This window comes from Giraffa tippelskirchi, chromosome 9 (genome assembly GCF_054371585.1).
Source record: "Giraffa tippelskirchi isolate mGirTip1 chromosome 9, T2T-mGirTip1v1.2.pri, whole genome shotgun sequence".
In the NCBI taxonomy this organism is placed as follows: Eukaryota; Metazoa; Chordata; class Mammalia; order Artiodactyla; family Giraffidae; genus Giraffa; species Giraffa tippelskirchi.
In genome coordinates, this window is record NC_137283.1 from 52,458,093 (window position 1) to 52,480,950 (window position 22,858).

Here is a 22,858-nt window from a genome sequence, read left to right on the forward strand (position 1 = left end):
CTTGCTCAAAAAAGGTCCTCCTTCCAGGAAGGTCTTGCCAGGTGAGATGGGCTGTCTCGGGATCCCCAACCCTTGGGTTTCTCCACAGCCGTCCAGACGCACGCCCTCCCAGCTGACTATGGCTCTTTTCCCAAGTGGCTCTCAAGCTTGTTTGTGGAAGAATTCTCTGGGCCTGGAGAAGGGAAGGGCCCGGGCTGACACAGAGCAACCGTGGGAAGGGTCAGTATGAAGAATGCGTTTTGCAAGCGAGGCGGGAAGCATTTTGGTTTTCCTTGAAGCATGGGACATCATCGGTCATGGTATTCAAAATGTCTTTTGCACTGTACAAGTTTATGGAAAAAGGTCGTATGCTGAAAAGTCTCAAAGCAAACTTTGTATTCAATACAAAAGTTCTTTTATGAAAAAAGCTGATACCCACAAAGTGCTTAGCAGTTAAGAGGCTGACATACAATTAAATAAGCTCTTATTAAGTGGGATTACTAGTGCTGTTATTGTCTCGGGGCGGGGGAGAAATAACCACCTTTTCTCACCTGTGATACTGCAGGGTTTCAGAATGGCTTTCTGTCTGGGAAAGCAAGACTTGCTGTTCAAAGGCTACAGTAGATATTGCGACTACAGGAAGACAATTTGGTTTAAAAAAAATCACACTGAATACATCTCAATATACACATCATAAGGTTCGTTCGGATCTAAGTAGTGCAGAGAAAAAGGCTATTCTTCAAAAATAAAAATAAAAGCAGCAAGCCTTAATGATCCTCATCCAATATGCCAACAGCGCATTTGCTGCAATCTATGAGGAAATAAGCCTCTAAATTACTGGAAAAAAAAATCAACAGCATTTATAATATTGCCGCACTACCTCAGTCTCTGCACGGACAGTGCCAGAGAGAACCTCTGTTGGAAGTGCTCTTAGTAAACTCAAGTGAGTTTCCTTGAGAGAAAAGTCTTCACTCAGTGCTTTGCAGACCCCGTGGCCCTGGGGCTGGCTGGCCATCAGTGCTTCGAGCCCACGAAGACTTTTCTCCTCCTCCCCCTTTGTCTACAGAGCGTGCCGTTGGACACCTCGGGATGGATACCCGCTCACATTTGACTCCTGCCTCCCATGGTAGTGACATTATCGAAAGGAAATAGCAAGCAAAAAATAAAAATCAGAGCATGGCTATCGTAAAACGTCGAGGATGCAATCCAGGGAGGTGTCTGCCAGGCTGAGCTGTTTTTATAGCATCTCAGCCACCAGTGTTCTTAAACCATACATATAGCCGAAGACGTTATCTACAGGTTTGTAAACAAATTACATTCTTCTTTTAGGACATAAATAAGTTAAAATAGAGCAATTTAAGCGGAAACAAGGCAACATGCCGGCAAAAAAATTTTATATATCCATGTATATATATTTATATATATATATATATATCTACCTATCTATATGGACGTATACAGTCTCAGAGAAGTATACGTTGATATAGATACAAAGAAATGGATATAACCTTGTGAGTGTCTGAAGTTCTTCGGTTCCATTGGTGCAAATTTACCAGGCGAGTTAAGCTCTGCAATTTCAAAAAGTTGTGAAATTAACCTGTACAACTGAGACCATGCTATGCAAGCATCTCAAAAACTTCACAGACCAGTGGATTGGATAAATAGTCTCAAAAAAGAGTCTGTTTCGCAGTTCCCGCCTAAGAAAAGAAACAAAACAAAAAACAAAACCCCTCCCCAATCCCCCAAAAACCAAACCAGGGGAGGACAGGAAGTATGCAGTACATTCATGCAGGGATGTGGCTGGCGCTGGGCAGGGGCATGGCTGGTCCATGTCTGGCGGGAGCCAGGAAGGGCTAGTTCGGTGAAAACCCGCTCACTCCCTTAAGCGCGCTCCCCAGGAGATCCTGCCCTTGCCTCAAGGTGAAAAAGAGTTCAAACAGCATCGCAGCCAGAAAAAAAAGGGTCTGCTGGGTGGAATCGGTTTTCTCGCCAGTATTTGTTTTTTCCTGCTGTTGCTCGCTGCTGCTTGGGTCAGTCAGGTGCCTGGATGGGTGGCTGCCCGAGTGGTGGGTGTGTGGCGGCGGGGTCGGAAGGGGGGTTCCTCAGCTAAAGCGACGTCTCCAGGCTGTGGATGGGGCTCCCTGGACTTGAAGAGGTAGCTGATTTGCTTGTGTCGGTCGTCAGGTTGATCCCGCTGTCAATGGCGCTGTTGTTCTTGTTGAGCGACGACGGCGGGCTCGAGTTCTGCTTGAGCGCGGCATCTTCTTCCAGGTCGGTGTCGTCGATGAGGGGGATGTGGGGCTGCGAATCTTCGATCCGGAACTCAGGATGAGCCATGAAGTTATGGATGGAGGTTCGAGACTCAGGCTTTTCTAGACCTTCATAGAGAGAGCTACGAAACGCCTTCACGACGCGGATCTGCAAGGGAAGGGCGGGGGTGAGGAGCACCACCAGGGCGGTGGCCAAGCTCCGGGGGTGGGGGGTGGGCTGGGGAGGGGGGTGGGGAGGAAGGGGGATGGGGCACAGTGGGCGGCTGGAATCCACGGGTGTCATGAGCGCGGACAGGAGCGGGAAGAGCGGAAGAGGGAGGGGGCTCAGGTTATGTGCATCTGAGAGGTCTTTTTGTTTGTTTTTAATTGCTCGGTTTGGGGACAGACTACAGTATTAGGACAGAAGGAAGGAAGTCCCGCCGTAGAGAGATGGGGAACAGTGGTTAGAGGAAGCTTAGTCCACTCCAGTGGGCACCCAGACCTAGTGAGAGACTGAGCCTTGTTAACTGGAAAGCAGAGCTTCGACCGACCATGCAGAAGGGTAGCGGGGCCAGGTGGGAATCAAGGAGGAAGGAGGAGAGGCTATTTGTAAAAAAAAAAGAATTCATCTTAGAAAAACCACACACAGTTAAGGAACCACACGACATGGAACAGATAACGCATCACACACACACAAGGAACAGAGGGGAGAGATGGCTGGGTGAGCCGGGATGAGAGAGGGGAACACATGAGGGCCAAACAGAGAAGGGGGACATCGAACCAAAGCAGCAAAGCAAACCGAAGCCAACTCAGGGCTTTCTGGGGTGCAGCAGAGGCAGCCAGAAAGCGCGGAGGAGCCGGCGGCCGATGACATTCAGGGCTCGGGAGCATGCTGCGGTGGGGGGACGGGAACCACACGGCACACACAGACGGACACACAGCTACACTTGGAAGCCTGCACAATGTGAACGGAGGTCGTTTGTACCCAACGCTTCTTTCCTTCATGCATTTGGGAGGTAAACACTCGAGTATAGACTCAAAGCCCTGGCCAGTCATTGGAGTTGGCTTTGGGGGTCCCTTATTTCCTGCGGGTTTTTTTTTTTCCTTTCTTTCTTTCTTTCTTTGTGCTTTGAAAACACAAAACCAAAAAATGAGGCCAGAATCAGAGGGGCCAACTCAGCCCCTGGGTAGGATTCTAAGAGGGTTCAGAACTAAGCCACAGGACAGCCAAGTTCTTTCATTGTCTGGGTCTCAGTTGGAAGCTGGGTTCCCTGCAGAATGGAGGGAGGCCGGACACGGAGGCGTCCGAGCTCTGCCACTTCTGGCGCCTTGACTGCAGGCGAGCCACGCCACCAGGCTGGCCGCCCCCTGTCCCGCCTCACAGTGGGCATAGGAACGGGACCCTGGCTTTGAAGAGAGGCGTCCCATCTCTGAACTCCTGGGAGGGGAGCCCTGCCTGCCATCGTGAGAGGCCGATGGGACAGAAGCGCCTCCTCCTCTCTTCCCAGCCCCCACTCAGAGCGGAGCCAGCAGGCGGGGAGAAACAGGCATGATAATGCCTCAGGGGAGCCGACCCTCAACAGAGTAGGTGGGGTGCTAACCCGGAGAGCTCGGCTTTCCTGCCCCCACATCACAGGCCTGGGGGCGGGCAGAGGACTGGACAAGGTGTGTGTGGGAAGGCCCTCGCGGTCCCGGGATTTGTGGCACTAAACCCAGGTTGGTGGGGTGCGTGGTGGGAAAGCCCTGTCCATGGAAGTGAATTTTCATGATGACTGTGGCTGATGGTTTTAAGTGTCATAGCTCAGGGTTTACTCGACTATTTCAGAGAAGAGTCTCTGCAAAGCACATCATAAGCTCCTCTGCCTTCTAATTTAGAGAACACAGAGAATTTAAGTTTGTCAGTGAGCGCTCTTGGTATTGTGTAAGACTCCAAAGTTTTGATTTTTTTAAAAAAATTTTTCTCCTCTGCTGCCAGCCATCACATACTAGTTCTGACTCTTCCTCATCTTCTCAAAACCACCTCTGTCCCTAGTCCTTCTTATGTGCTGTTGGGCTGGGGATTCTGGGGAAACCTGCCTGGTGGGATCCTGCTTTCAATAAGAGGCACTGGGGGCTAAGCAAGAGCCAGCCAGACACCATGCATTAGTGCTGGCCCTCTGTGATGGCCATGTGGCTCTTCAGAGATGTCTTTCTCCCTGGATACCCTATCTGTGGCTCTGTAGAGATTATGCAGTATTCTGACCTCCTGATAACTGGGTCCTTACTCCCTTGGTTAAGTGAAAACAACAAAAAAGAGGTTGCAGGCCTCAGTCTTCCTAACTGTATAATGGGGACACTAATGAGCACTGTAGCTGCTCAGCCCTGTGTGTTCAGAGGCTGAGCTGCAATGAGACGCCAGCTGGGGAGCACCTGGTGGAGGAGGAGGGATGGTGGTAGGACCCTATCGTGTGACTGACAACGCGGAGGGGACGACACACAATGAGATGCAGGCCCCTCGCCCTCCCCCTGGAATGGAGACGACAGAAAGAATGAACTGCTCTGGACAAAGACTGTGGGGACAAGACTTTCCGGGACACCCCGCCACGGCCGTTTCAAGTCTCCACTGCGGATCTCTCGCGGCTGAAATGGAAAACAGTATGGGAAGAAAAAAAGCTCTTCCGTCTCCCCTTCCCTGCCTGCCCTGGGGATGGGCCTTTGCTGGTGTGAGCCGCCCTGGGACGTGGGGTGAGGGGGGAAGAGAGGAAGGGTCTGAGGTCTTCAGCTGTTTTGGTTTCATCAGCACAAAGGGGACGGGGTGGGGTGGGGTGGGGGGGGTGCTCTAAAGGAAATGCATAGGCCCCGGTCTGGGGTGGGTTGGACATACTCGAATGTTTACCCGGCTTCAAGGAAGCCAAGAGTCTGGGGTTGATTCACATTCATTTCAGGCTCAAGGTTAAAGACTCACAACCTCTTTTAATTTCACTCTCTCTTGCTGAACTCTGTGTCCAGGGTTCTCTAGCCCTCTAGGGAAACAAACACATGGAATATTCAGACAGCGGAAAGGTCTGGGCTCCCCCCCCCCACCAACCAGAAGCAAGCCATTTTCTCGCCAACCCAAGGTTGCACTAGTTACCAGGATGATAATGAGAGCTCCAGCTTCCTTCCCTTCCCTTCTCCTTCATCTCCCGCCTAAGAGACACAGACTCCTCATCCTAGCAGTCCTCAGAACCTGGAATCTGAAGGGGGCTGGGAGGGGGCATGCCCTCTCTAGCCTGGGAAGGCATGGGGAAAGTGGCCGGTCTGGGGTTTGGAGTCTGATGCTCTGGGCCTGGTTGGTTCGAAGGAACAGGACCTTCACTCATGAATGTGGAGCATGCTACGAACTTGCTAAATATGAAGACAGCCTGAGATGGGTTAGGAATTTGTGGGAATAAGAGAGAGAGGAGCCATGGAGGTTGGCCTTGGATCGTAGAGCTGAATGCTAACTCTGTTCCTGATCACTGATAGGAGGACGCCCCGGCCCCAGTCGCTGCCAGGCTGGTGGAAATCTCAAGAGGAGATACGGCTTCCCTGGCCCCCTGGGCCCCAGAGCACTGGCTCCTTTTCACTGGATATGGCTGCGGGCGTGGGCACTGGTTCCACAGTGGAAATTCAACCTCTGTGGGCTTGTCTGGCGACTGGTGTGGGTGGTGGGGAAAATGGGGGACTCTGGAGTCAGATCTCTTGTCACCTACGTGCTGTGTGATCTTGGCTAAGTCAGGCCACTTCTCTGAGCCTCAGAGACTTGCTCACTTAAATGGAGGTATTGGCAGATCTTCCCTCTTTGCATTTCAGTTGTGAGGTACATGTGGAGTGGAGGATGTGGGCAAGTGCTTTGGAAAATGGTGGGTGAGGCTCAAGTATTAGGGCGTGCCATTAAGTTTCTGGGTGAAAAACTTGCTCTTGGGTGAGTCGGAAGAGGAAAGCGAGGTCATGGGCCAGAGTTTCCTCCTGATCATTCGAATGTCAGTCTGACCACACTGTCCAGTCACCACAGGGCATCCATCTGCTGGGGCCCCTCCATCTCACAGTGGTACTGGGGGAGGGGCGTGTGACTTGCTGGGGGTGTTCCAGAAATCAGCCTCGCACACACAGCCCTGCCCTAGGCCTCTGTGGTCACTTCTGATAGCCCAGGGGACCATGGTTGGACTCCTTCCAAGGTTGGATGGCATCACCGACTCAATGGACATGAGTCTGAGCAAACTCCAGGAGATGGTGAAGGACAGGGAAGCCTGGGGTGCTGCAGCCCACGGGGTAGCAAAGAGTCAGACACGACTGAGCGATTGAACAACAACAAAGATACAGAAAGCCCAGGTGTTTTTGACTCAGCAGACACCCTCCTTTACCCAGAATCCTGGGAGGAAGATCCTTTGCTTGGAGGAGGTAGGGGCAACCCATCTGCCCATCTACCCAATGTGAGGCCCTGCTTCCTGGCCACCTGCTTCACACCCTGTGCGAAGAAAGCCTCTGGGCTTCTGGAAGGACCTGCCTGGTACCCAGAGGGCTCCTGGAGTCCCTGGAGACCAGAGGAGATGACATGGCTATAGAAACGATTCAAGCGAAGGAGAAACTAAGGGGTATATATTTAGAGTTCACGTCCTGACTGTGTTGACCCAAATCTGTGTGTTGAGACCACAGAGGCTTTGATCCTTTTTGGAATGAGTACCCTCGTGCAGGGGGATGGCCGGGCTCTTTTTGGAGATCTGATGCCCAAGAAAAGGTCCCAGCAGGGACCCAGAGTCACAGGCTGGATTCTGCAATCACAGGTAGGAAGGCAAGGCCTCTAAGGAGGTGAGCTGCCCGGAGAGATGCAGGATCGTGCTTGGGAGAGGCAGTCGTGCTTGAGTAGCCCCCTTACGGTCCTTTGAGAAAATGATGGGTCATGGGCAAGACCTGTAGGCTCTTTCTCAAATGCTGTTCCAAAGCTGGGTCACCTCACAGGGTAAATGGATCAACCTGGCCTGAAAGGAAACTGGCTTAGAGAAGGGGGGTGAAGGGCAGGTGGAGATGGGCATTTCTCTGAAGGAAGAGTGTTGAGAACCAATTGGCCCAGGACTGGCCTTGCTGAGTGGTTTTATAAACAAGAAAGGACCCGAGATGACCGCGCTCTTTCCTCGAGACCGTGAGAGCTAAGATGCGAGGCCGAACAGAGGAGAGGCTGCGGGGTGGCCAAGAGCGCTGGGTGCTCCGTGCTTGCCAGAACGAGCGGGGCACCACGCTTTAAGAAAGGGACAAAGGACTGGACCCGGAGGCCACCCCCTGGCAGTCAGATCCGCTGGAGGGACGCAGGAGGGACGTGCGAATGGAAAGAAAGGGACTCTTCCCCACTGGCTGTCCAGCCCTGAGCACTTCTGGTCTCCATGCTTGGAGACAGGAGGCACCACTGAGCAAGGCCATGGCTTGGCTGATGGCGGGAGTAGGGCCGATGGGTGCGGGCCCTCTGTGGTGTGAAGGGAGAGAGCGTGGGTTCAAAGTGCCTCCTGCCCTGAGAGAGCCTGGCACTGACTTCCGGTGACAAGAGCTCCTGGAAACGAGGCTCAGGCACCATCTGCTCAAACGGCCCCACTTCACCTTGGCTCCTCTGGTTTCCCCATCGCTGCCTTTTCGTGCTGATGAACCAGCACAGGGTTTTGCCTGTTTCTGCATGCCTCCTGTCATCTCGCGTACCTGGCGGGACTGCACTCACGGAAGGGGTTGTGGGACACACCGCCAACAGCACCCCGTGACTTGCGCCTCCTGCCTGAGGGCTCGGACAGTGTCGTGCCCACCCAGCATGCGGTCCTCTCTTGCCTGGTGGCAGAGGATGTGTGTTTTGGGTGTTCGGTGCTTAGCAGAGGATAGAGGCCCCTTACAAAGTACAAGAGATGAGGCCTGGAGCCTCATGAAGGAAGTGCGAGGGCTGGGAGTGAGTACACAGCCCAGGAGGACCAGACTGCAGCTCCCTCGTGGTTTGGGAGGTGCTGACTAGAGACCAGGGAGGGGAGGCAGGTGGTAAACAGAATCTTCTCCTGCCCTCTGGGGCCCGAGGCCGTTGGGGTGTTCAGAAAGATCTAGGCAAGGCCAGAGATGAGTGACCTTGGGCAGAAGCTGTGGTATAAGGAGATGAGCTCGTGGAAGGGGCTCAGAGTCCCAAGCTGCCCCTCTGATGAGGAAGGAGGAAGCCAAGGATCAGACCAGGTCCACGAGCCTGCTGGCAGCCAGCCCGGATGAGACCCCCACCGTTCTCGACTGAGGTCAGGTGGAATGGGGTCAGGAGCCTTGTCCCTTCCAGGGAGGGCTCAGGCCTTCACTGTGCTCGAAGCCCTGCTGCAGGGAGAAGAGTGTACGAGGCAGGGGGTGCTGTCAGATGAACCGGGGGAGAGGACGGAGGGGCTGCACGACGGGGCACAGGGCCTCGGGCTGCAATCCCCGTGGGGGCCCGGGTCCCCTGACCGACAGTGCTCCCTCTGGGGTGGACCTCGCTGTGTCCGACTGTGACCCCGAGAGCCTTGTCTCCCTTGATCGACAGTGACCCTCGGCCTGACTTCGACTGCAAGACTGTCATCTCCTGGCCAACTCTGACCCTGGTCCTCCTAAGCCAGGCTTTTCCTGACCCTACACTGATTGGGACGCCTCGTACTCCCCCAGCTGACTGCACCCCCGCTTGGCCTCCGTGACCCTGTGGGGGACTGTGACCATTCGATCACTGAAACCTCCCTTAGTGATGGTGATCCTTTGACTGACCCAGACTTTCTGACCACTCGTGACCCTCCCGACCCCACGACTGCCTGGTCCGTAACCCCTGACCCTGACCCGCCAAGGGACTGCCACCCCGTGCCTGGCTGTGGTCGGCTGATCATCTGGGGGACCCTTCTCCTCAACGACCGGGGCCCCTCAGCTCCCTGGGCCTAACCACGAGCGGCTGCCCGCCCCCGGCCCCTGCCCGCCTGCCCGCGCAGCGCTGGCGGTGGCAGCTCCCAAGGCGGTAAGGGGGTCACACTCACGCCCAGCTGCAGCAGGAGGAAGGCTGGTCGGAGAGGAAAGAGCATTGGACAACGACACGCGACTAGGGCTAGAGAGATTGGCTACGTCCTGGCTCTGGCTGGTGACGGAGGATTGTCTCCGCAGGGCTCCCTGAAAGGAGGCCCCGCTCTTGAAAGTATTGACTACTTCAATCTGCAACGGAGGAGAGAACGAGACAAGTTGCGGAGAGAACGGACACGACAGCGTCATGACTGACAGGCGCCACGCCACGAGGACAGCCGCAGCCACGGCAAGACGACACGCCACTGACACCAAGACGACACTACCAGACACATCCAAGGCTCTGAGAGACGTCTGCTCAGTCGGGCACCTGGGCTTCCCGGGGGCCCGGGGAGAGCGGGGAGACACAGGACCCGGCAGCAGTACCGCTCTAGCGGCTTGGGGGCTGGTGGGCTGGGGGCGGGGCTGGGGGGGATGTTAAACGTGGGGTTTGGAGGCAGAGGGGGTGCTCAGCCCCTGGGACCAGGCGTGGAGCCAGAGTGGTGTGGAGGGGGCTCCGGGGAGGACCGACCTTGGCCCAGATACCCGCTCTGTCACAGTCGAGCTAGGTGACCTTGGACAAATCACTGCCCGGAGGCAGTTTCTTGTCCTTCAGAAGGGGCAATGCCACCAACCTACCTGGCAGGGCTAGCTGCGAGGGACAAAGCACTGACCCACTTAGTGGTCCATAAGAGTCAGGCTGGACGGGACTTGTGCCCACTCAAGAAACTACAGTCCTTGGAGTCCTCCTGAAGGGCCTGGCGGCCAGGCTGGTTGTCAGCACCAGGGCTCTGTATGACAGCTGCCAGCCCTCATGGGCAGTGGGGGCCGGGGGCCACCAGGAGGGCTAGTTCCAGAGCCCGCAATGCTGGCAGTCAGGAGGCTCTGAGTCTGCAAGCTGCTCCCTGCACCCAGTGCTCACAAAGGGCTGTCTCCCAAGTGTCAGTTACCCCGAAAGCTAGGTGGGGGGCTGGAAAGGCCCAGGAGATGTTTGGGTCAGCACCCTGTGCAGGGTGAAGCAGCCCAGGTGATCTGTTTGTGTTGCAAATGTGTGGAAACGCAGTGGTCAGCCATGCGGGGCTGCGGGCCTGAGGTGGGGGCCCCTGACAACGCTCCCCAGAGTGTGAGGGGGTGGGGTGGGGTGCCATGACCTTCCCAGGCCAGCTGGGCAGGAGACTGCCCCACTCTTGGTCTCTTGGTCCCTTTGTTCTTCGCCCCGCAGGGCTGTGAAGGCACCCTGGGAACTGCAACGCTGACCCAGGGAGAGGGACCCTGTGAGAGTGTGGGGGCCGCGCCTTCTTGACGTGTGTCACCTGGTGGCAGGCTCTGTTCTGGGGAAGAAATCTGCTCTTGGCTGGACACACATCCCGCACTAGTGCTCTGCATGGGTGTCCTTGCAGTCTGTGTTTTAAAACCGAATTTTGTTCCCCCAAACTGACTCAACACCCCAGTGGGGGCTGAGGGAGTGCCTGAAGTGCCCCCCCCACACCCCAGCCCCAGGAGGAAGCTGTGTGTGCATGTGCAGAAGAGCTGGGCCTCAGGGCTGACCACCTGGCTGGGAGAATCTGGGGCCCGCTCTGGCCTCAAGCTGCCATCCTGGCCTCACGGGGCTCGATCCTCCTGGTGGCCGCCCGGCAGCCCTGATCCACCGTCCCCCAACAGCCCTGAAAGGAGCCCCCACTCACCTGGGCCCTCAGAGCCACCCCTCCCCCACTGTAGGGGCACCCCTCACCCCGAAGTCCACAGTGGCCATGACCCTGGTGTGACCCCCTCTCCCAGTGGACGGGGAGGTAGGACATTCCCTCGCACAGCCAGGCAGAGTGCAGGCTGAGAACGTGTGTGCACACGAGGCTGGTCAGAGGGTGGGGTCAGGGCCCGCCCCCTCATCTCCGTCACCGCCCCCTGGCCCGGGAGCCGCCGGTACCTGGGTCTGGATCCGGTTCAGGCCTCGGAACCACAGGATCTGGCCCCGCCGCAGCTCGCGCTCGGCGTGGTCTATCTCCTCCACGTCCTCGTTGAGCTCCTCCTCGGGGATCTCCTCCTTCTGCGTGAGCCTGCCTGCCTCCTTGAGGAACTTGAGCCTGCTGGTCGGGATGGTGGCGATGACCTGCGGGGGCGCCCAGCCGTCAGCGTCAGCATTAGTGGAGGGGGCCGGCCCCTCTCTCCCCTCCCTCCGGCTCCTGCCACTCACTCACCTAGTTACCGTCAACTCGCTCCTTAACTCACCTCCCCCATTCCCTAACCCAATCTTTAGATATCTTTCTAATTCCCTCCCTCGTCCAGAGTCAGCGGGATATGGTGGGAAATCTTGGGAGTGGGACACACGTGTGACTTTGACTACCCCAGACTTCACCAGTCACGCGACCTTGGGCAAGTCATGTAACCTCTCTGAGCTCTAGCTTTCCCTTCTGAAAAGCTGGGGGGCAGTTCTCAGAGTTGGACATGGTGTGTCTAAGTTGCTAGATTATTAGGTCCCTGGGGTGCCCAATTCTGGGTAACGGGCTCAGAGCTTAGGTGCTTGGGGGCAGTCAATGCTGGGACTCTTGGAATGTCTGCCCTCCTGGAAGGGAAGGCAAGGGGGGCTATGTCTGTTCTTACTCTTCCTCCAAAGGGCTTGTCCGTGGGGCTGAGGCCTGAGTGGCAGGCCCTATGGGGTAACTGAGGTGGCTGGGGTCAGAGGCCCCTTACATCTCCTCTAGGGACAGAGAGGGGCTGGCCTGGACACTCTCAGGGGTTCCCTGGGAGTCTGAGGTGGCATCGTCCTTAGGGATTAGGAACCAGGTCGTCCAGACGCCAAGGGCTCCCTGAGGTAGCGGGCCCCCACAAGACAAAGATGTCCAGGCTCAAGGGTGCGCCGGGAATGGGCTTGCTAAGTCAAATCTAGTTTATCAACTCTCCGAAGACACTCTGAAGTTTAAAGAAGATTATTTTGAGTGAAACTGAACTTCTTCTTGACTTTGTAGTTAATTTCTGTCACTGGAATTTCCCACTTTAGCCTGGAAAGAGCTTGAAGGCAAGACCAATGTCTTAGGTCTGCTGGGGCCCCTCTGCGTAGATCCAGCTCCAGATACCATGTCCTCTGAGCTGCAAGCTGTGAGTTCATGATGGTGCATGTGTGCGTGTGTGTGTGGCTGGTGGGGGAACGGTCTGGAGAGGATCCAGCCCAGGGTCCCCCAGAGCCTCGGAGGGTCACGGCTGGCTGCAGACACAGCACCACGATGCCGCAGAGGTCACCCCTCTTACATTCCCTCGCAGCTCTCTGCAGGAGCTTCTGCTGGGTGTCACAACCCCTGTGACAACTAGCCGCCTCAGGCTCTGAGCCTTGGCTGGCCATGACATCTAGTTACAGTTTTAATAACATTGGTCTTGTTACATTTTTTTTTTGGTCAGCTTCTGTTTATGACAAATGATACTTATTTTTCCAATCATTTTAGTAATACAAGTTGCTTTTTGAAATGAATTTCAGTTAAAAAAAACAGACAGGATTAAAAGAAAATATCAAATAACAAGATCAGCGGTATATGTGTGCGTGCATGTATGCTCAGCCACTTTAGTTGTGTCTGACTCTTTGTGACCGCATGGACTGTATGTAGCCCACCAGCCAGGTTTCTCTGTGCATGGGATTCTCCAAGCAAGAATACTAGAATGGGTTGCCATGCCCTCCTCCAGGAGATCTTCCCGACCCAGAGACTGAACCCTTGTCTCTGGAATCTATCTATATTGGCAGAAGTGTTCTTTACCACTAGCACCACCTGGGAAGCCCCTCAGCGGTATATAGGTGGAAGCAAAAATCATACTGGTGATATCCATATGACCATCATGTGAGACCAGGGTCAACCCTCATTGCTCCAGCCCCCAGAAATGGGGGCCAGACAGCTAATCCTTGCAGGAGCCAAGACCTATGTATGGGTGAGGATCCTGGATTTCCCCAGCCAGTGCTCTCCCCTGCCAAGAGGCCCCTCCTGCACCACCCACCCCCAGCACTCACCTGGCCCCAGACAAGCTCTCCTAACCCAATGAATATGCACCACATCCACTGGTCCAGCTGCAGTGGGGAGCAGCTGAATGGCTTCCCCCCAAACTGCACGATCACTATCTGGAGATGAAAGGGAGGGGCGAGAGAGAGACAGAGAGGCCATCAGGGGCCAGCTCAGAGGTCTGGGCTCCCAGGGCACTGCTGAGGAGCTCTGGCTGCCCACTGCTGCCGCCCCCCACCAGCCAGGCCAGCGTGGGGGCCTTGTACCTGGATGGCGAAGGTGCCCAGCACGATGGTGCAGAAGATGGGGTTCCGGAAGATGCCGTCGAAGACGTTGCGCTCACCGTGGATCTTGCGGGCGTTGATCTCATTGAAGAGCTGCATCATGACGAAGGTGTTGAAGATGATGGTGTAGTGCTCAGAGGGTGGCGAGTGCAGGGGTGCATTCCTCCCGCTGTCGATCTGGAACATCTTCTCGCCTGCCAAGTTGAGAGAGAGCGGGAGCCGGGCTGAGGGTCGGGACCCGGGGGGACGCCTGGCCTTGTGTGGGGGCCTCCTCTGAACAGCCAGGAGGGTCACCCAGATGCGGGAGGTGCTCTCCGGACACTGGGGGGCCAGGTGGGCCTGTGCCACGGGGTGTAAGTGAAGGGGTAACAGTGCCCTTTCTCCTCGAGGGGCCAAGCACCTTGAGTGAACTTTCTTCCACTTGTTGGAGGAAATCTGATAAAGGTGGGAGGCCAGCTGTGCTTCCAGGCAACAGGGCTTATAAAAAGCAACCCCTGGTTGGCAAACTCATCTGGACAGGAGGACAGGGAGTGACCTCAGAACATTTGGCGGGAGGCCGTGGCTTCCTGTGCTTGTCTTGTGCTCACTCAGTCGTGGCTGACTCTCTGAGACCCCATGGACTGTAGCCCGCCAGGCTCCTCTGTCTTTGAAATTCTCCAGGCAAGAAAACTGGAGTGGGTAGCCATTCCCTTCTCCAGGGGATCTTCCCGACCCAGGGGTCAAACCCAGATCTCCTGCATTGCAGGCCAATTCTTTATTGTCTGAGCCACCACGGAAGCCATAGCTTTGGGTTCCCCCCCAAAGTGCAGCTGCCTGTAACTGAGGATGTCCTTGCGGAGACCTCTGGGAGCTCAAGGGGCTGTTACAAGAGAGGCCAGTTCCTATATGGATGCTGAGCCTTCTAGGCCAGGCTGGCTCCGGACCCACCCAGGTGGCCTCATTCTTTGACACGGGGGCTGTCACATGGTGGGGGCGACACAGCTCCCAGCTGCTCTGCGGACACCACCCATGGCATGCCTGATGCCATCCTGTGTCCTTTTGCAAAGCTGCACAAGCTGGTGCTGGGAGGGCTTGTGGGGTTTTCTGAGGGTGAGAGTCTAGCTGAATCCAGAAGCGCCCAGAGCAGATGCTCAAGTGGGGAAGCCAGCGAGTAAACCAGGGGTCTTTTCCTCCTTTCTTCCCCACCTGACAGCTTTCTCTGTGAGTCTCTTGTAGCTCTGCATTCCCAAACATCCTCTAAGGCTTCTCATGATCATCTTTACAACCATCCTGCCAGCACAACAGACAAGAACTGCCCTTTGAGAAATAGGCTCACGCCCCAACCCCATCCAGGCTTGCTGGTGTTGAAAGCCCAGCTCAGGGATCTGGGGAGTCCCACTGGCCCCAACTTGTTGTGTGACCCTGGGCCGCCATCTGCCTGCCTCTGTGCCTCTCCAGGTGCCAGGGGTCGACTTTGCCTGGATCACCTTGGAAGCACCCTGGAAGCCAGGCCAGTCTGAGTTCCAGCCAGGTCTCTTCTCAGCCCAGGTGCCCCCTCAGGCTGGCTGCATGTCCTCAGGCAAGTCACCTCCCCTCTCTGTCCCTGGTGCCTCATTGTCATGGGGGTAGTGGCACAGGTACCCAAGAAAAGTGTGGAAACAGCTGGCTTGTAGGCAGGTGTGTGGCTCTTTTCCAGAGAGGCCTTGGTGAGGAGCCTTCTACTGGGTAAGGGTCAAGTGTGGGAGCAATGAAAGCAGGGGCCAGTCACTCCCCCTAGTGTCTCAGGGGGCTGGCATGAAGCCCCGCCTTGCATAGAGTATGCACAGTGTCTGCAGCTGTCATCAGTGGAAAAAGCCCAGGCTTTGGGGTTGCCAGACGTGGGGCAGGGCCTGGCTGTACCCAAGATTCGCTGTGTGACCCCAAGCCACTAACTTCACCTCTCTGGGCCTCCATTACCTCCTCAGCAAACAGGCAGGCGACTGGGAGTCCACAGCGGCCGGGTCTGGGCCATGGAGTCCTGGGTGGGCAAGGCAGGGGACTCACCGACGAAGAGCAGGGTGAAGATGAGGGTGAGCTGGTAGACGGCATGGCCCAGGATGTTCTTCATCATGGTCCGAGAGATGAGGGGCTTGTTGCGGCCATACGGCTTCCTCAGGAGCAGCGTCTCAGTGGGTGGCTCAGTGGCCAGCGCCAGGGAGGCAAACGTGTCCATGATGAGGTTCACCCAGAGCATCTGTACGGCCTTCAGGGGGGAGTCCTGGGGACCGTGGGCGAGAGGGTGGTTATGGGAGGCTGGCCGCCCACTGCCCTGATGTGCCTGGCGTGGGGCTCATCGCCAGGGTGTAAGCAGCTCCCCTTGAGGCCAGCTCTGCCTGTGTGTCTCCCTTGGCTGGCCGGCCCACCCCAGGGTTCCAGAGCGCGTGCTGAGTAGGTTTGCTAGGCCTTCTGTGGAGAACCACCCAGCCCTACCCACCTCAGCACTGTCTTCTCCTCCCAGGGAGAAAATCAAGCCCCAGACATCACAGCCACCACTTCCACACCCTGTGGTCTGTAAATATAGCCACATCCCCACCATCTTCCCTCCTCCCCTCCAGCCCCCATTGGCCAAGTCTCTCTTCCAGGCTAAGATCAAGCGCCCCCACAAGCATCTTCCACACAGACCCCAGCTCCCCTGCTTCCTGCTGCCTCTTTCCCCTCAACCATCAACGAATCAATGACTCAGGCCTTTCCTGTCTCACAAACAATGCCTGACACCTGGTCCCCTTTTCACTACCATCCAATTTCTCTTTACCACCACCCAGTTTCTCTTCACCTTTTACCTTTACTTGAAGCAAGTACTGTATGTCTCGGTAACTCCACAAAAAAATGTTTTCCTGGTAGAAACGTTGGGCAAGTAAGGAACAGAGGAAGCCAAACCTCATCAAGGATCTCACCACTTACGGGTTTCCTGCCATCCACATTCTGGGGTGGATCCTTCCACATGTCTCCCTGGCTGAGACCGGGATCACATATTCATGTAGTTCTGTGCACAGTCCTACCATGTGGTCTATGCTGCCTGAAGGTGTGTAGACCCCATCCTTTGAGCCCCATCCTTCCTCACACCTCCACACCCCCAAAATGCCTTTCTCCAAGGGCAGCAGCACCTTTCTTGTCACAGACTGAGGCATAATTTTCCAGGCTTGTCTCACTGACCTCGAGGTATCTGACTGCAGCCTCCACTTTGCACCCTGACCCCTCTCTGGGCACCCTTTTCTCCGACTCCTCCTTCTCCAGCTCCCTCTTCCCCTACCTTTTAAATTTGTGTTCCCTGTGGCCCATTTCTCAGCCCTGCCCCCCTGCTGCAGTAGCCCACCTCTCCCCACATCACCCTCCCTCCAGCCCAGGTCTGGCCCTGTGGCTTCAGCCTTGCCCACGGGTGGGACACCTCCTCCAGGAAGCTCACAGGCCCTATACACCTAACAGCCTGCGGTGGGCTGTTCCTTGCCCCCTGGTCCTCTCAGTGTGGCTCCGGAGGCCTCACCACCTACACCGTACACGCTCATTCACCTCCTAGATATGTATCACCTCCCCTTCCCCAGGCTACCCCTCCCACCTCCAGCCCAGCTCAGTCATGCTCCCCACTCCCCTCAGCTTCTTCCTGCCCATCAGCCTCCTCTGATTACATGCACCTTGGGGTCAGGGCCCCTCTATCCTCACCAAGGCCTTCACAGCCCTGCCACCAACTCAATCCAAGACCTCAGGCAAACACAGTCCCTTTGGCACCTCAGTTTCCCCATGTGGCACCAGCTGGTCTCCAAGAGGTCTCCAAGAAACTTGGCGTGAGTGGCTGTTCCTCCCTAAGCTATCACTAGAGGGAGCCTCTTGTCCACAAAGCAGGAGAGAACGGCCTGGTGAGCAGAAGGGACACCCCCTCCCCACCTCCACTCCAGCCACCCTCCATCCAGGGCTCTCACTCTCAGGGCTGGGGTGTTGGGAGCTGCCATGTGCATCCTCAAGGGCTCAGAATATAACAGAGGGAACAGCATTCCCAGGGCCACACAGCTCTTTAGGACAGAGGTACAGGTACCAACAAAGGTCCGTCTAGTCAAAGCTATGGTTTTTCCAGTTTTCCAGTAGTCATGTATGGATGTGAGAGTTGGACTATAAAGAAAGCTGAGTGCTGAAGAATCGATGCTTTTGAACTGTAGTGTTGGAGAAGACTCTTGAGAGTCCCTTGGACTGCCAGGAGATACAACCAGTCCATCCTAAAGGAAATCAGTCCTGAATATTCACTGGAAGGACTGATGCTGAAGCTGAAACTCCAATACTTTGGCCACCAGATGCAAAGAACTGACTCATTAGAAAAGACCCTGATGCTGGGAAAGATTGAAGGCAGGAGAAGGGGACGACAGAGGATGAGATGGTTGGATGGCATCACTGACTCAATGGACATGAGTTTGAGTAAACTCCTGGAGTTGGTGATGGACAGGGAGGCTTGGCGTGCTGCAGTCCATGGGGTTGCAAAGAGTTGGACACGATTGAGTAACTGAACTGAACTGAACAGGTACCCCATGGGCCCCTCTGTCCTCCAGAGCCTCTGGGCTTCTGGGGGCTCCTGTGGGCAGGAGCTTGTCTGCCCACATGGTTGCTGGGAGAGGCCTTCCCTCTCCTCCCCAAGGGAGGCTGGTCAGCCCTTGGCCGCAGGGAGGCAGGAGGCTGCGGGAGCGATGGCAGGCATCTGGCTGGCCCATCCTCTGAGCCTTAGATTCTACCTCTGTAAAATGGGGATCAACACAGTTCCCATTGCACAAGGTGGGTGAGGAAGCAATGAGGCTGCAGGGGCTGGGACCTGTCTGTCAGCTCCACGGGGCCCAGGACAGGGGGCTGCTAGAGACCTGGCTGTAAAGGTGGGGCTGACTCCTGCTCTCCCAGTAACGGAGTCCACTCATCCCAGGAACCCAGGCACCCGAGCCTTCCCTGATGCACTCCACACCAGAGCTGGGGCTCCCAGGGCCACGCCAGCTCTGTGATCCCAGCTGGCCGCCTGTCTGGTCCCAGCCTCTCTCTGCCCCTTTACGTGGCCAGGGGCCCTGCCTTCCTGGAGGATCACCTCTCCTGCCTCCTGGAACAAGGGCTGGTATCTCCACTGGCTGGCTGACCTTGGGCTAGTCCTGCCACCTCTCTGAGCCTCGTTTCCTGCACTCTGCAGCTGGTGCCTACATAGGTGGCTCTGTGATGCGGCCCCTGGCCCTCAGCATGGAGCTATGACAATCTGGGACATCCCCTGTGGGTGCCCGTCCTCCTCCAGGCTTCAGCTGCCCCACCCCGCCCACCCCTGGAGGACCCACCTGCGTGATGCAGGCGCCCGTGAAGGCCACAATCACGGCCACTACGTTGACGGTCAGCTGGAACTGCAGGAACTTGGAGATGCTGTCGTAGACGTTGCGGCCCCACATCACCGCCTTGACGATGCTGCTGAAGTTGTCGTCCGTTAGGATGATGTCCGAGGCCTCCTTGGCCACGTCTGTGCCTGCGATGCCCTGCAGGGATGGGGACAGGAGCCTGGGTGGGGCGACCGGAGAGGCGAGCGGCTCTAGCAGCACCATCCTCACCACCCAACCACTGCTCACACACACACACACACGAATCCCCAGCACTGCAGACCACACGGGAGTGTGTCTGCCAACATGGTTGCTGGGAGAGGCCAGGCCTCGGAACACCTGCCCTCTCCTCCCCAAGCGAGGCTGGTCAGCCCTTGGCCGCGGGGAGACAGGAGGCTGCCTCTCCCAGTGACAGAGTCCAGCTGGCCCAGGAACCCAGGCGCCACACAGGACATGCATGTGTGCATGCACACACACACACACACACACACCCCCACCCCCACCCCACCCCTACTCCTCAAGACCCAGCCTTGAGGCCAACCTCTGCCTTCAGGAAGGGGACCCTTCCACTCTATCCCCTTCCCTCCCCCAGACCCATCACTACAGGAAGCTCTCTCCTCCCTTCTTGAGGCCAAGTTGAGCCTCAAGACCTCTGGGAGCATCAGGTGGACAGAGGGTGGGCGGAGTGAGCACCGGGGTTCCTGCATCCCCCCGCTGGAGGCTGGTAGTCCGCGCGTCCCCCTCCGCCCCAGCCCCCGGTGCTCCTACCATGGCAAAGCCCACGTCGGCCTTCTTGAGTGCAGGCCCATCGTTGGTACCGTCCCCTGTCACGGCCACCACCTGCCGCTGCTCCGTGTGTGTGCTGTCGATGATGCCTGTGGGCGGGGCGGGCGTGTGCTCAGGGCCCTGGGACCCCCCGGGGAGGGCCCCAGGCTGGCACAGCCTCCTCTCTGGCCCCTGCCCTGCCACCCCCCCCACCCCGACTCCGTCAAGCTTCATCCCAGCTCCCAGCACCTGCAGGGGACGTGGGGCCCCTTAGCCCAGTGCTGGCTGCAACCAACACTCCCTCATCGGGTCCTGCTGCCTCTCCAGCATCCTCTTTGCTCTTTGCAGCCCACAGCCACAGCAGTGACCACCCTGGCCGAACTCACCTCCCCTGTCCGAACCCCAGGGACCTCTCTGTTCTCCAGGGGAGCCAGGTTTGGCCGGGGCCTACCCATCTCTCCCCCAGCATCTTCTGCTTGGGGTGGGGAGCCGGTCACACCTGAGGAGGCCTGGGTTCTGCCATTTGCTGTTGACCGCTCCCTAGATACTCATCCTTAATAAAATCTTCAGCAAGTAGCAGTGAACAGATGACATGTGGCTTGCGTCACTGAGTGAGTGAGGGCCAGAGGAACAGGACCAGTGAAAGAAACCACTTCTGCCCACCGCTCAGGTGGGAGTTACCTGGGTTCTGCGGCTCCTCTATTTCCACCACCACGAGGCATACAGACACCACCTTTGCCTTCAGCGGGGCCAGTCCTCTCTCCTGATCCCTGACTCCGTGGACACCTCCCCTGGGATGTCAGAGGGCCTCCAGCCCAGCCTCCTAAACCACGTGCATCCGTTTCCCCTCAAATCTGTCCCTTCTTGTGCAACTCCCGACACTGAGCTGCCCTCTTGTAAACTACACAGCAGGCTCTCAGGCAAGTACACACTGAGGAGTCCTGGACTCCCATCTCCCCTCTGCCTCCACCCCATCCGGGCCGGGCCCGTCCCCTCCCCTCCCCTGCCCACTCCCAGCAGACCTGCACCATCACCAGCCCGCCCCCAGCATCCCTTCTCACAGCTGGACCACCCAGCGGTCCCTCCGTTTCCAGGCCACTCTCCACTCAGCAGCAGGGAGGGAGATGTCTAAAACACCGCTCCTCCATCAAGGCCCTTCTGCAGCTCACCACCTGAGCTAGCTGTGCAGATCACCACCGCGTGTTCAAGGCCCTGTGCGATCTGAGGCTGGGACTCCCTTCTCCAGCCTCTTCCTCTCACCTCCCTCTCTCACTGGAGGCCCCGGCCTAGCCAACTGAACTTCTTCCCACCCCTTGAAAGCTCCTGGAAATCTTCGCCTCTGGACTTTCACAGTGTGGTTCCCTGTCCTGCCTGAAGCACAGGTCCGTCCCCCTGGACCCCATCCCACCTTCCACAGCCTGCGATCTGACACCATCCCCAGGTAGAGCGAGAGGCCAGGAGGGGGCCCTGGTCAGCCTCCTCTTCCACTGGTGTGGTCTTTAACTCCGTGCAGGGAAACCACCTATTCAACGTCTACTGGGTGAGACCTGGACCATGAATTCCAAGAGGGAAGGGCCACGTTGGCCAAGAGATGGGCCCAACATACAGTAGATACTCAGTAAACATTTGTCAAGAGAATGAATGAATGAATAAGTGATTGAATAAAAAATGGAGCTGGGTTGGGGGAATCTCCTGTAGTTCAGGGGCTCAGTGTTTCCAAGGCCAGGTCTGCCTCCATTGAAGTCTTTGGGCAGCACCTTTGGAAGACGAATCTAAGATGCCCTACGGCTGACCTCACTCAGAAAACTTCCCCTTATGGCCATTCAGCAGATGGAAAAATTGAGTCCCGGGGTTGGACACTTGCCAAAGGCCACAGAGCAGGACAAGGGCAGAGCCAGGGTTTTAACTCAGGCCTGTGTGACTCTGAAAGTGCCCCGCATCTAGCCAGCCAGATGGGCTCAGTGAGGGGTGTGTCCTCCCCCTGGAGGGAGTCAGGGAAGAAGGACACTGGCTTTGGGCCTCATGTCTCAGATCACTGTTCCCAGGGCAGCCCATGCCCAGGGTCCTGGTCACACACATGGGACAGTGTCCTTAGAGACCAGGCAGACCAAGGCTCTCAGACTCACAAGGTGTGGGGCCAGACTGGGAACATATGCAAAGGAAGTGGGCCAAGTGTCAGACCCAGTGGTTAAGACAGCATCAAATGGGAACAGCGGGGTCTGTATCCAGTCATTCAAACTGAACATCAACAAAGATATACCACCCAAAGTAACTCGTCGGTGGGCTCCTCAGCCCTCAGTCCCATTGCTGCCCATGGGAGGTGGGACCTAGGGCAAAGGCCCACCACCTCCTCATGCCGGTGTGGCCCTTGGCAGGCCTCCTAGGGCATCCCCAGGTATGAGGAGCCCCAGGCAGGAGCCTCTGTCATCCTGGAAAGAAGCTGAAGGCGCTAGGACAGGAAGGCCCCAGAGGCCTGGTGCCTGGACCTCAGAACTGCTCAGGACCACCCAAGTCTTACCTTTGACCAGGGTATGCTTGTCCGTGGGCGAGGAGCGAGCCAGCACCCGCAGCTTTGGCCAGATCTTATCAATTCGCTCCTGCTCAATCTGGAAAGGGATGGGGCAGGGGCAGGGGCAGGTTGGTGGGGTTAAGGAGAGAAACCGAGGCCCAGATAAGGGAGGGAGCTTGCCTAGACCACGGGGCTCTGAGCAGCACACTGGCTGGCTGCTGGAGCGCCATGCACGCCCGTGCCTCCTGGCCCCCCCACCCCTCCGTCCAAGCCCAACCCTCCGAGGACCCTTTGCGCTGGGCCATGTACCTCCCCTTTCTCGTTGCGGATCCTTCGGTTGAACTCCTTGCCCTCAAGGCACAGGAAGTCCTCCCCGGGATGGATGATGCCACACTTGATGGCGATGGCCCGCGCCGTGTTGATATTGTCACCAGTGACCATGCGGACAGTGATGCCTGCTCGCTGGCACTTGCGGATGGCTTCCGGGACCTGGGAGGGAGGGCAAGAGCCATGGAGTGGATGGCAACCCGTGAAGGTCCTCCCTGCCTTCATGGATTCCAGAGCCTGTTCACAGGCAGCACCATGATAAGGGGTCTAGATGACCGGGAGATACTGATGGCACGCAGACCATCTCCTCCCTTCCTATGCCCATGGCAGGCATTGTTAATTGATCCCAGCCCACTCTGATTAAACCCTGATGTGGTCTCACAATTCTTTTCTGCAGTGTCCCTGACGG

The 22,858-nt window shown here is 56.9% G+C and overlaps 1 protein-coding gene across 9 annotated transcripts in view; it reads right to left on the reverse strand.

Annotated features, from left to right (window-relative positions):
* Window positions 1-1,640: 1,640 nt before the first annotated feature.
* The window catches only part of ATP2B2 (ATPase plasma membrane Ca2+ transporting 2), a 112,744-nt gene continuing 91,526 nt past the window's right edge, over window positions 1,641-22,858 (reverse strand). For 6 of the 9 annotated variants that reach the window (XM_081526087.1, XM_081526084.1, XM_081526083.1 and 3 more), the window contains 9 exons: window positions 22,432-22,611; window positions 22,132-22,219; window positions 19,617-19,723; window positions 18,816-19,007; window positions 15,532-15,745; window positions 13,492-13,703; window positions 13,237-13,344; window positions 11,173-11,355; window positions 1,641-2,397 (listed from right to left, as the gene is read on the reverse strand). In XM_081526087.1, coding sequence (XP_081382213.1) covers window positions 2,086-2,397; window positions 11,173-11,355; window positions 13,237-13,344; window positions 13,492-13,703; window positions 15,532-15,745; window positions 18,816-19,007; window positions 19,617-19,723; window positions 22,132-22,219; window positions 22,432-22,611 — 1,596 coding nt within the window. In that variant the 3' untranslated portion in view covers window positions 1,641-2,085. Of the gene's footprint in view, window positions 2,398-9,229; window positions 9,402-11,172; window positions 11,356-13,236; window positions 13,345-13,491; window positions 13,704-15,531; window positions 15,746-18,815; window positions 19,008-19,616; window positions 19,724-22,131; window positions 22,220-22,431; window positions 22,612-22,858 lie in introns of all 9 variants that reach the window. The other 3 variants (XM_081526085.1, XM_081526078.1, XM_081526086.1) reach the window with 3 other exon arrangements.